This window comes from Rhincodon typus, chromosome 27 (genome assembly GCF_021869965.1).
Source record: "Rhincodon typus isolate 14 chromosome 27, sRhiTyp1.1, whole genome shotgun sequence".
Classification (NCBI taxonomy): Eukaryota; Metazoa; Chordata; class Chondrichthyes; order Orectolobiformes; family Rhincodontidae; genus Rhincodon; species Rhincodon typus.
Genome location: NC_063358.1, coordinates 43,675,035 through 43,688,549, shown reverse-complemented (window position 1 = coordinate 43,688,549; position 13,515 = coordinate 43,675,035). Strand labels below are relative to the sequence as shown.

General features: G+C 39.5%; 1 protein-coding gene and 1 long non-coding RNA gene across 5 annotated transcripts in view; one reads left to right on the top strand and one right to left on the bottom strand.

The window, feature by feature from the left end:
* Positions 1-13,515, top strand: part of LOC109915850 (KH domain-containing, RNA-binding, signal transduction-associated protein 1-like) — a 56,515-nt gene that overhangs the window by 14,170 nt on the left and 28,830 nt on the right. For 3 of the 4 annotated variants that reach the window (XR_007264948.1, XR_007264950.1, XR_007264949.1), the window contains exons 5-9: positions 2,500-2,621; positions 4,558-4,786; positions 6,260-6,327; positions 7,052-7,110; positions 10,254-10,429. Coding sequence is in view for 1 of the 4 variants with exons in the window: in XM_020515524.2 (XP_020371113.1) it covers positions 2,500-2,621; positions 4,558-4,786; positions 6,260-6,327; positions 7,052-7,110; positions 10,254-10,348 (573 nt within the window). In the remaining 3 variants the exon portion in view is untranslated. Of the gene's footprint in view, positions 1-2,499; positions 2,622-4,557; positions 4,787-6,259; positions 6,328-7,051; positions 7,111-10,253; positions 12,308-13,515 lie in introns of those variants that run through there. The other variant, XM_020515524.2, reaches the window with a different exon arrangement.
* Positions 8,851-13,515, bottom strand: part of LOC125486277 — a 44,268-nt gene continuing 39,603 nt past the window's right edge. Inside the window, exon 3 of the long non-coding RNA XR_007264953.1 lies at positions 8,851-8,924. This is a non-coding gene — a long non-coding RNA (uncharacterized LOC125486277). The remainder of the gene's footprint in view (positions 8,925-13,515) is intronic.

Genomic DNA, 13,515 nt, shown 5'->3' with positions numbered 1-13,515 from the left:
AGGTAGCTGTGGGCTTGAAATGGATATCTGTTTCCAGGTGTTTGCCAGAGATGGAAACAGAGGTCCAGGAAGGAGAGAGAGATATCAGAGATGGTCCAGGTGAACTTAAGGTTGGGGTGGAAGGTGTTGGTGAAGTGGATGAACTGTTCAAGCTCGTCGTGGGAGCACGAGGCAGCACCAATACAGTCATCGATGTCACGGAGGAAGAGATGGGGTTTAGGGCCAGTGTAGTTACGGAAGAGGGATTGTTCCACATAACCTACAAAGAGGCAGGCATAGCTTAACCTACAAAGAGGCAGGCATAGCTTGAGTCCATGCGGGTACCCATGGCCACCCCCTTTGTCTGTAGGAAGTGGAAGGGATTGAAAGAGAAGTTGTTCAGGGTGATGACGAGTTCGGCTAAGCGGATTAAGGTGTCAGTGGAGGGGGACTGGTTGGGCCTGCAGGACAGGAAGAAGTGGAGGGCCTTTAGGCTATCTGCATGGGGAATGCAGGTAGGACCTTTCTTTGTCCAGTTTTCTTATTCCTGTGTTCCACAAGCCAATCCACACTTACTTATTCTCCTAGTTTACCTTTTTCTGTAGTATTTGCTGTTTATCATTTTCATAACATTGCTGTCCCAAGTTACCATTAATGCTGATATATGTTGTGGTGTGAAGCATTAATCAATTTTGTTAAATGCTGATTCAGTTTCATGTATTTTGTGATATTAAGTGAGATCTTTGTCATGTTAATGCTGGAATGACAACAGGATTGTTCAGTATTTTTACTTATGAAACTAATACTCCGCAAATAGAATAAGCAAATAAGGGAGACCATAATGTCTTTTGTATTGACATGTTCCTGAAATGCTAATATGCTGGAATGAAGTGTGGGATGAGTAGGATTATAATCTTGAGAGAGGAGTTCAAACCAGGCTTTACAGTTATAGTTGCCATGGTTACAAGTTTTTTAGTGAAGTTTTGTAGCACAGGTTGTGGGTGAGGTTGTAGACCACTGGCTCTGTGAGCATGCCATGGTTACAGTCTAATCAGTGTGCGGAGGTTAGAGATACACCAGTATGATCGTGTAAAACTGAGTATGAGCTACACAATTCAAAATTTCTACAAATGATCCTTGCAACCATCCGTGTGGTCTGCAGGAGCTGTTTAGCCTGAGGCTGCAGAACTGGAGGCCCCAATTTAAGGGGTAGATGTTTTGGACTGAGAAATTTCTTCACCCAGAGTGTTGATCCTGTGGAATTTTCTGCCACAGAAAGCAGTTGAGGCAAAACCACTTTTTTCCAGAAAGAATTAGATATATAGGCAGTTCCTGGTTTGCAAACTGACTCAGTTCTGGAGTCCTTTCGCAAGTTAGCACAAGCAGGACGAACATAAAGGTGCAGTTCATAAGTTGGATCTTTAAAATTACAGCCCTGAATGAGATTATGTTTGTAAGTACGAGTGTTTGTAAATTGGCCATTTGTAAATTAGGTACACCCTGCAGCTCTTAATGCTAAAGGGATCAAGGGGTATAAGAAGAAAGTTGAGTTGCATGATCAGCCACGGTCATGTTGAATGGCGAAACAGGCTTGAAGGACCAAATGGCCTACTCCTACTTTCTGTTTGGGAGACTTCCAGTATTCTGACACTGGGGATTTTGGGTTCTGTGTAGTATGGAGCAAGTTTAAAATTTTTGTGCATTTTATATAGAAATTTACTGAGAATTTTGTGTTCTGAATTATAAAGAACATAGAAGCAGGAGCCCTTCGAGGTTGTTCCAGCATTCAGTAATATCATGGATGATATTTAATTCAGCTACACCTTCTTGAGTTATCTCCATAATACCTTAGTTTCAGTAATTTCTAAAAGTCTGTCCATCTCTAGTTTAATAAACTCCGTGATAATGTCAAAGATTTTCCCTCATCTCAATACTGAATGGCTGAGCCTGCATTCTGAGACTGACCAGGTTCTAGATTTCCCTACTTGGAGAAACAGTACTTTTTCAAATCTGAGTATGTTATGTTTCACTGAGCTCACCGGACAATCTTCTGAACTTTAGGAAATTATATTTCTAAGCTATTCAATTTCTCCTTATCACGCAATCTCTGAATTAATCTGGCGTGCTTTTGTTGCATGCCTTATTAAAACAGGTACCAAAACTAAAGCCCTTATGTAACTGCAGATAAACATTTTGGTTTCGTACTCCTTTTGTAATAAAGGCTAATCCAACTTTTGTTTTTCGTAATGGCTTGCTGTACTTGCGTATTGATCTTCCCCAGAAAGTCAATGTAAACTGATGTTACCAAGGCTCTTTTAAAAGGACGTTAACTGTAAACATTGAAGTTTCTCAGGCCCAGTACATAGTTACTGTAATGTAGGCAGTAAAAGATAAAACTAGCACCGGTTTGGTTACTGAGTGCTCTAATGGATAAAGAACTGGTAAAGGTCTAAGAATTATATTGTACAAGCTGTGGATTTCAACAGTTGTTTATCTATATTTGCTTTATAATTTTGACAGGATTACAATGATGAAATAAGACAGGAGCAGTTAACTGAGCTGGCATATTTGAATGGTGGGCAAGAAGCATCCCGTGGAAGAGGTGTACGTGGCCGTGGAGCTCCACCTGTACCACTTGCCAGGTAAAGATTCAGAAGTTACTGTGTTGAGAAAAAAAGTTACTGCTCAGCGCCTGAAATACAGCTCTGCAACCCATAAGATCTCACTGATAAGGTTTTTTTAAAAAAAATGAGGCACTTTCCCCATTTTCATTCCTTAGTATAGGCTTGTCAAAGTAAATTGTACCGTTTCAACAACTGGCTCAGTATATATTCACTATCCTGGCACAGAGGAGAGCGTGGTGAGGTGGAATCGCCCTTGAGATCTGTTTTGCTTTGCTTAGTACCACATTAAACACTCTAAACGATGCATTCTCAAATTCTGGAAACTTTCACTTTCTTTGCTTACCTCCTGCATATCACGCAGTTTTACAGAAAATAAAACATGTTCTGGAGAATCAGATTTGTCCTTTTTGAATATTCCTCCTTGCAGTATGTTTCATTCTGTCAGGAAGGTTTGGTAATGAATGAGAATGATGTCCTGGTGTTAGAACTGGGGAGCTAGAGGAATCAAATCCTCTTTTTCCAATCCAATTTCTAAGGGTTGCAAACTGAACGTTGGTGTGATCAATGATACGAAGTCAGAAGTCACATGACACCAGGTTGTAGTCCAACAGGCTTATTTGCAATCACAAGCTCTGAGTGCTGCTGCTTTGTCAGCTGTGACAAGCTGTGGCTTTCAACAATTTTTTTTGTTAAGACCTCACAAAGGAGCAGTGCTTCGAAACCTTATGATTTCAAATAAACTTGTTGGATTATAACTTGGTATCATCTGACTTCTGAATTTGTCCACCCCAGATCAACACTGGCACTTCCGCACCAATGATACTAAGAGTAATCTTTTTATTCTTTTAGTGGGGTGTGGGTGTTGCTCAAGCAGTTCTTAATTGCTTTTGAACTCATTAGCTTCTTAGGCCATTTTAGTAGATAGTTAAGAATCTAGTGGTGTAGACCAGGTAAAGATGTCATATGCCTTTGTAAAAGGCACTAGTGGGCTTGCAATGATGCTGATAATTTCACCATTACCATGATCAGGATTAACTTGCAAATTTTATTCATTGCACCCTCCTGAGTAGCACTACTTGGGAAGGTTTAAACTAGAGGTAGTAGGGGGCTGGGAACCAGCGCAGCAGATCAGCAAATAGAGGGATCGAGGGAACGTAGATGTTAGGACCAGTAAATCAGAAAGAAAGGACAGGCGAAAACAGGTAAATGAACATAATGGTAGTAATAGGCTGAAGTGTGTTTATTTCAACACAAGGAGTATTATAGGTCAGTACATGAGACTATGATGTTGTGGCCATTACAGAGATTGGTTGAGCAGCCAGTCCTGTGTCGCTCTCGCTCTCGCTATGTTCCAGAGTTCTGTTGTTTTAGACCAGAGACAGGAAGGAAAAAGGGTGGAAATGAAATTGGGTCCCTGGCTAACAACTGAGCCACCCTGTCGCCCACTGATGATAATGATGTAAATTTCACAAATGCTTCCAGGCAGTCAATTTTGTCTGTCACCCTATATCCTCTTCAGTGTGAAATGATTTTGTTTTTTAGTCAAGTCTTCCATCTGGACCTACACGTTACCACACTAGTACTGTATGTTCAAAAATGAAATTTCTACTGACCAGTTTAAAATGTCTGGCCTCATTCTGCCTACAAATCTCAAAAACATCGGTTAAGAGTCACTCAATATCCCACAATATTAAGTGTGCAAGAAGATTTGTATAAAGAGCAGCCATTTGAGAGAGGGTGCAATGACATCTGAAGTTCTAGCTGGTGAAGTGGAGGTCAATAAATTGCAAGCAGTCACATTGAGACTAACTTAATTCCAAATTGCTGATCTGTTAGATTCAGCTCGTGAAAGCTGCAAAACATCTGTTTATCTGAAGTCTTGATTAAACAGGCTGCCTTGCACGTTGCCAGTTTTTTGTCAACACGCTTTTCAGTGTAAGATATTTCTTTCTAGGGGCCGTGGTGCAGCACCACCACTTTCTACATCTCAGTATGGACCACGAAGTGCAATAACACGTGGGGCAACTGTGAGAGGAGCACCTGGAGGCCGCAGGGAAGTAGCAAGTGGACGTGGTGCCACACCAGTGCAGAGGGGTGCCCCAGCACCTCGCACCCGTGGAGCACCTTCAGCATACAGACCGGCACTGCACCCTCCACCTGCTCAGGAAAGCTATGATGAATATGTAAGACCATAAATATATGCATTCTAGCATGAGGTTTGGGTTATATGGTATATTGTGTAAGATTTTGGGCCTCTTGTATAGCACTTCCAGATATTTCAAAGGGTAAATTGGAGATAGTGGTGTTGAATTTAATTGTTATTAAAAAGCCTTGGATAGATCTTTTGATTTCACATTACGCCTTGTAATTAGATCACATTTTTATGTCTATTGCACAATGGAGAAGAAACTGAGAAACAGTTAACTTTTAATGTCTTTCATCAGTTCTGTTGACTTGAAATGTTAACTGTCTTTCTCCTACAGATGTTACCTGACTGGTAACTTTTTCCAGCTTCTCTTTTTTGTTGTTAATTCAAATTTCCAACATAGAGTCATAGAATCCCCACAGTGTGGAAACAGGCCATTTGGCTCAGCAAGTCCACACCAACTCTGCAAAGAGTATCCAACCCAGGCACATCCCCCTACCTATACCTGTAACCCTGCATTACCCGTGGCTAATGCACCTAACCTACACGTCCCTGAACTGTGGGCAACTTAACATGGCCATTCCACCTAACTTGTACATCTTTGGACTGTGGCAGGAAACTGAAGCACCTGGTGGAAACCCACACAGGCATGGGGAGAACATGCAGACTCCACACACAGTCTCCCAGGGTTGGAATCTAACCCAGGTCCCTGGCACTGTGAGGCAGCAGTGCTAACCACTGAGCCACTGTGCTGCCATTTGTTTTTGTGCTATAACTCAAAGTATTACCATGCCAGATGGGATGAATCATCATGCTGTACCGCATTGGATTGAGAGTCTAAATAGTGCTTAAATGGAAGCTGTATTTCTATGAAGAGAGTGAACTCTCCCAGGCTTTTCCCAGCCGTTCATTGTGTCTGGTGCTGCTGTGTAACTGATCATTTATAATAGATTTATGGTATATTTGTGTAAACCAATTGATATTTATGCCTTTAATGACTGCTAAAGATTGGGTATATCTGCAAGAGCTGTGTTTTTTTTGTTTTCAAACTATTTAAGATTTGTTTGAGAGCATATCTGATCATCGGAAACAGATATTTAAAGGTATTAATAAATGTGGCATATCTACAGCCAGTGGATTAAACAAAAGTTTAGTATTGGAAATCACTGTCATGTACCTTGGTTTCTGTAGCATTCTAATACAAGCAGGTGCTTCATATGTTGCTTGAATAGAATATTTTATTTTTAATTCTACTTTGTGTATTGTGTACTTTTAAATAGTGTGGTTGAACCTCACTCCCTTTGTGTAATATAGAATAATTTTACACGACAGCATTACAGCTGTTTTCTTATGAAAGAATCTGCTCTGACCGGGTGTTGTTGTTTCATTCAGAAAGGAGTGAATATTCTGCTCTTGAAAATAAACTAGTCTCTCAAATCATGATGATCAGTGTTATGAATATGAGGTATGATGGTGGCAGTAACTGGCAACTTCTTTTTAAACATTGCAGGGTTATGATGATGGATATGCAGAGCAGAGTTATGACAGTTATGAAAACTATTATGACCAATCCCAGGGGTGAGTAGAGTTGGGGATGTTTTTTTTTTTGAAGAGGTAATGACTTTATTGGAATGTTTTCTATGATTAATGATTTAGCCCATAACTATAGTTGCATTATAATAGGAATGGTACTTCCAGCTTGTAGGTTGTGGAGTGGAAACTTACTGAAATTTATGACTTGTCATTGGGATCTATTAGCCTGTATTTTGAAATAATCACCAAACAAATGTCTGGACTGTATTCGTGTTACAGGCTATCCTAAGACTGACTCCTGCAGGCAAAAATCTTCAGTCAATTTCCTACACCCAAATTTGACTCTTGAAATGGTTCTCCTGAATACTGTCAGAACCTTGTTGCTACAGAGTCCGAGACTGTGTCCTGAGACTGCCTTTGTTGGGACTATAGTCCAGATTGCAGTGAATCTGCAATCTGGTACTGAAAGCCAGCCTTAGTGATGGTATTCATTGCATTTGTATAGTTGAAGAATGCACAGTGGGACTTAAGCTATGAATTAGATTAGATCTGCAATTTTGTGGTCTGCAATATTTGCAGAATTTTGATAGTCCAGTTATTATTAGAAGAAGCTATTTAAACATAGGCCAGTGATTATATTATCCACTTTAATGTGAACAAACTGAGCACTTTATTTTTCTTTCTGGAAAAACAGACAGATTAAAACTACTCAGGAATGATTTAAACACGTTGCCAAGTGACAGTTTTTGTATATTTCTTTTTGCTTCAGCGATGCTGAATATTTTGACTATGGACATGGAGAAGTGCAGGAAACTTATGAAGATTATGGTGAGTGAATAACAGTTATCTCGTTTAACCTGGTCCAATAGTGCGTTGATGATATCCCTTTAAAAGTGAGAGTCATAATTGATTTTTCTGCTACATTGTTGTAAGCAAGCTGAATGATTGCCAGGAAACTGAAGTACTTTGAAAGTTTTCCTGTGATCCGCTGCAGTTTTATTACAAGCTTTAAGTGTAGCTACTGTCTTATTTGTTTGCTGTTAACTCAGTTTGAAGACTGTTTCCAACTCTGGGTCACAAGTTTCAGCCAATGGTCTTCGTGGGAGTAGACAGGACAGTCTAGATTTTCAGCTGATGGAGCAGAATTTTGCCTAAGGTCACGGGAAGCAGAAAGCAGGATTTCTTTCTTTTCTGCAGCTACTCTACCTCATTATTAAGTAATTGCCACTCAAAATGTAGTGCAGTTTGACGGACAAGTTATTGCACTTTGTGAACAGTTGATTGTAAACTCTTTTGGTATTAATGTCAATGCTGCTGCACTTCATAGATAAGATCTGTGTCTTATGAGACTTTGTTTTTTGACCTCCCTGGAACATTGGCTATTTGAAAAATGAGAAAACAGGATCTTGTAGATGTGATGGTATTTGCTGACCAAAACTATTGTCTAGTCCTTTTTGTAGTTGATTCTATAGAAGTTTTGTGCAAATGCTTGTAGCCACCTTCAAGAAGGACAATAGCATTTAGTTGATGATTCTCCCAATGAATCTGGAGGTTATGGCAGAGACATTGTATTGAATTTCTCTAGTATTCAGGTCTCAGTACAGCGTAGGAATATGCTGCTCTGTGCACGACATTTGGAAGTGGTTGCGGGTTTGGAAGTTGCTGTCTCATGATCGTTGAATTTCTGCAGAGCGTCTTGTAGCTGGTACATACTGCTGCTGCTGAACGTCTGTGGCAGAGCGAGTAGGTGCTTACGCATGTGATGCCAATCAAGTGGGCTTCTGTCCTCGATGGTGTCACCCTGCTTGTGTTGTTGAAGCTGCACCCTCCAAGCAAGTGGAGAGTGTTCTGTCAAGCTCCTGGCTTGTCTTGTAGCTGGTGGACAGGCTTTGGGGAGTCAGGAGGTGATTTATACACCACAGTATTCCTAGCCTCTGATCTGCTCTTGTATCTACTATGTTTATGCAGCAAGTACAGTTGAGTTTCTGTTCAATAGTAACTCGCAGGATGTTTGTAGGGCGAGGGGGGGAGGTTCAGTGATGCTAACACCATTGATTGTCACGGGATGGTGGTTAAACTGTCTCTTATTGGAGATGGTCATAACCTGGCATTTGTGTGGCATGAATGTTATTTGGCACTTGTCAACCCAAGTCGGGATATTATCCTGATCTTATTGCATTTGAAAGTGGATTCCTTCAGTATCTGAGGAGTCACAAATGGTGCTGAACATTGTGGAATCATTGGTGAACATCCCTGCTTTTCGCCTTATGTTGGAGTGCAGGTCATTGATAAAGCAGCTGAAGTTAGTTGAGCCTAGGATACTATCCAGAGGAACTCCTGCAGAGATGTCCTGGAGCTGAGATGACTGACTTCCAACAACCACAACCATCTTCCTGTGTGCCAGTTATGACTCCAACCAGTGAAAAGTTTGCCCTTGATACCCATTGATTCCAGTTTTGTTAGGACTCCTTGATGCCATACTCTGTCAAATGCAACCTTGATGTCAAGGGCTGTCACGCATGCCTCACTTTTGGAATTCAGCTCTTTTGTCCATTCTGAACCAAGGCTGTAATGAGGCCAGGAGCAGTGTGATCCTGGTGGAACCCAGACTGGGTGTCACTGAGGCTCCGGTTCTTGAAATGCTGTGAATTGAATCCTTTTATCAAATGAGTATTCCACCTCTAGCAGCCCAGCAATATGTTGCTTTAGAACAGTTAGCTTAAACGAAAGATTTGTATTTTGTGACCACCAGATGTTACAAAGTGCTTTGCAGCCAGTGAAATACTGCACTTTAAAGAGGTTTTTTTAACCTGTAAAATGACAACCAGTATGCATTTAGCCAATTATCTGAAACCACTTGTGCTGTTTCTTGTTTTTTTTTCTCCATTCATAATTCAACCCCAGTTCAGATTATCGCAGTGCATGTGTTTCTGAAACATGGTATAAGTAGTGATAAATGGGGCCCCAGTATGGGACAATGCAATTACAATAGCAATTTAATTTTGATGGACAGAACCTGACCTGTGAAAATGTTGGTCTGCATTTCAAATGTGTCTAAAATAGTAAGAATTAAAGCAGTAAAGTGTATGCTTCTGGTGGGCTTTTGAGGGTTCATAATCCAATGTGGTTTTTGTGTTGTTTTGCTCCGATTTTGCTTTTCATTTCCCTCTGCCTCTGAGTAACTGAGCTGTGAAGACCAAATATGCATATAGCCTGAGATCCTGTGGTTAACTGCCCTTCTTTCACTCACACTCCATGTAGACATAGCACAACCTGCATATAATGTAAGCTTGTTGTGTACATGAATGTCCACATGTACACTATGATGATCATCTCACACATTGCAACCACTCACCTGGCCCATTTCAATAGACCGTGTTTTTTTGTTTTGGTTTTTTTCCTCTGCAGCAAGTAATTTCCAGGAAGTGTTAGGTTTGATTGGAGTGAACTGGAATTGAGTTGCTATGTTCCTTTCTTTTACTGACTGGCTTCTTGTACTGCTGCTTGTCTGGAAATCAAACTTTCACTGTATATTCCAAGATCATCAACCTAAACCGGTTAAGTTTTCTTTTTGTGGTGGTGCAATTTGACTGGTTGTATTGATTTTGTTTCCTTTGACTTTCCATATGTGAGAGCTTTCCCAGGATGTCTGTCCAATCTGTATTCCTAAAAGAATTTCTGGGGTGATTTTCTTTTTGATGAACTACTTGTTTTAGGTTAAAAGATGGTTGCATTCTAATGCACATCACTATTATTACTGACTACTCAATTGCTGCTGGTTGGGGCCCAGAAAAGATGTTGCTTTGCGATCTGCAGTATTAAACTCTCAAGTCGATATACATGATAGTACAATCTGTTTCATGTGTCTGTGCACTTGTGGTGAGTGCTTGTCACATCAGACTGGTGGAGTGTATGCAGCAAAAATCTTGTGCTTATGTGTAGTGCAGATCTGTTTTCCTTCTGTGTTGCAGGGCAGGAGGATTGGAATGCAGGGCGAGCAAGCCTGAAGGCACCGGCAAGATCATTGAAGGGAATGTACAGAGATCATCCTTATGGGAGATACTAAACCTGGCTCTGACCATGTGTCCATCCTTATAAATTGCTTCAATCTTCTGTGGTCACCATCTTGTTATCAACTGTGAGACAAGTAATAGTCCATTTGTTTTCTACTCTGGACATTTACTGGGGAGACTGGTTTATGTACATGTTTAGATAATTAAAACTCATGGTAGTGCAAGTCTGGCATGATATGTTTCAATAAATTAGAGGGCAGCAAATTCCAGCTAAACCCATATGATTAGAATGCTTTGTTTTTGTTTTTATACTGTTGACGCAGCTGTCAATTTACATGTACCTGTAAAGATGGCATCTATCTGCCATTTGAATTTCATTCTGCTGTGTAGGTATTTTTAGACTTGTTTACCATGACTTCTGTTGATTACGAACAATGTTTAAATGATCTTCAAAGTTGCAGAATCCCATTGGATTACATGAGCTGCATTTTAAATCTGTCAAATTAAATCTTCACATTCCGTTCATCCTCGGCTTCCTTAACACATTGAATTATATTAGAAATGTTTGCTGGTTTTTTTTTAAACTTTTTGGGGCTCTGTAAATCCAGTGTTTTTAACTCGATTGGACAATGTTTGTTGTCTTCTGAAGTACTTCCAAAACAGAGGAGTAAATGTTCAGGATTTTTACGAAGGAATTGTGTGTACATTTGATTTTGATTGTTTTATTTTGAAAGCCCCCTTTAAAGTTGACATTGATTTTACTTTTGAAGAGCCCTTGCAAGCAGCTTTGTCATGATTGCAAATAGCATTTTTAAATCTTGCTAATGATTTGCAAAAAATACAAACCACAGCAATCCTTGTAAATTAGTACAAAGATGAGCTGATCATGTTCTCCCAATGGGGAATACCTTTGTTTTCTGGGTTGAGGATGGTGGATTATGGAAAATACGTAAATGTGCACCGGGATTTGGGCTTCTCTAAATTGTGCAGTGCTCTCAGCAGGCAGGTTTACTCGCACAAAACAACTGGCACTTGCTCCCTGCTCTTAGCCACTGGACCCATGTGTTTCTGTACAGTTGCTTTCATTAAATTCAGATTGCTGGCTGAGCATCACTGTTTTTATTGTTCTGCTGTAACCATATGGTTCTGGTGTGCTTCCAGAAGCTGCAGCATCAGTGAGTGTTTATCTTGATGTGTGGGGGTGGATTTATTTTCTTTCCTGGCAGCTTCATTTACCTCTCATCTGGCCTTAGAACAGTATCACTGTTCTGTCTGGATGTACTGAGCTTGTGTGATGTAAACAATGAAGTATGAAGGAGCAGGTTTTTTCCCCCACCATTGCATTTATTCAACAGGTGGTTGGTCTGTATTTCACCAACCACAGTTGCCAATATATTTGCCTCAGGATTCCTGTTTTGTGACAGTACTAGGGCTCTAGCAGCTTTGACTTCTTTCCTTCTCTTTTATACTTGGGGCCGTGTTTGATAGTATTGAGAGGACTGGTTAACCTGTAGTAACTGGGAGAATATGTCCAGTTCTGTCTCCACTGCCGTTTGCAGCTCAAAAGAGCTCTTTATGGTTCATATGCTTCGATAACTAGGATCCTGATGCTTGAGTATTGTTGATAAATTCTCATGCTTTTAACAGTTGGACTTCGAACAGAGTAATTATGGTTCACCAGGGTCAGAAATAATTATTGAAGTTAGGTTTATTTCTTCATTTCATTCCTCCCTCCCTATCTCCCGAGTTTCATGGTTTTATTTCGGCCTGTAATGTTTCTGGCAATTCTTGAGAAGCTCTGTCTGCTGATGTAAAAAGGGACACTGCAGCTAAAATCAGTTCATGTATGTAGTTGGAAATTTATAACCACAATTGTCTGTTGTCCTTGAAATCTGTGCCTGGACATAAATATGCATTGCACTCCTGTGTGAGCTGGCCTAAATAGGTAGCTAAACATTTGTCAAACACGTTTGCAACAGTTTGTCAATAAAGTTCAATTCTTTTGTATAGAACTAAACTGAATTCCCTTTTTTCCTTAGAAATATAAAACTCTTCTTTTTCTGCAGTACAATAAACATTCTCACTATATAAACTTTAAAGACCTCTGTTCTAATTATTTCGTTTTACCAAAAAAAACTAGCTTGGTTAAAATCCTTGGGATGAGTTGAAAGTTAAAAGCAAATCTGTTAACCCTGTTGCATGGATTTTGGTAAATCTTGGTTAATATGTGCAGAAATGGTGAAAAACACAAACAGATGGTTTCAACTTGCTAAAATAAATATAACGGAGTTGTTTATGCCGGCATGTTATCTGTGAACAAAACGTAAAGAAGATAGAGGTAAGACCACTGCTTCACCATAAAACTGTTAAAATACAAAATATTCCTTGTAGATTCTATATTGTGACTAACACCGTTAAATCATACGCTTGATACTACCCCCATGTGGGGCCCAACCAGAGGAGTCCAGAATACTTCAGTGTAACAGTTAACAACAAAAACCAAAAAAAACCTCAAGGTTAACGAATACAAAACGTTAATGTCTTTCTATTTTGAGTTTTAAAATGTATTTGCAATTTTCAGTGTTAATGTGACTAAGTCTCGGCAATCCCAGTCAGTTTACAGGGCTCAATGTCTTTATGATGAAATGAAAGATGATGGCTGATTTTTTTAAAGGAATATATCGCAGGACGGATGACTAAACCTTAACCACCTCGCAAAATGCACAAGGTAACCGTAATGCTAAATCTGTAATTTTGAGGCACTGATGTGTATATACAGCCTTTCTTAGTAACTATTATAGTTATAAATGGTTAAAAATGTAAACTTCCAAAAATTAAAATAGGAAAACAGGCAAATTTCTAATTAGTGTTAACTAGTGATAAACTTGTTCTGTTTTAACCCTGTCTTGATTAAAGAGTCTAAATTTGCCCATTATAATATGAATGTAATGCAACTCTTGCTAAACGCTGAATGCTTTAAATTTAAAACAAAACACACAAAAATAGATCAGTCCAGGTAAAGCTTTAAAAGCAAATTGGTCTGTCCTCAACTAATAAAATGTATTTAGATTTTGCCAATTTTAAAACTAATTTATTTTTACTATATCTATTTTTCAAACTTAAATTCTGAAGTTTGTTTCAATTTAAATAAAAGCTTGAGTTGCATGCTGCCCTTCTGTGTAATGTAAGTGTAGTTTGCATGGAAGTTTTCAAGCTGCTT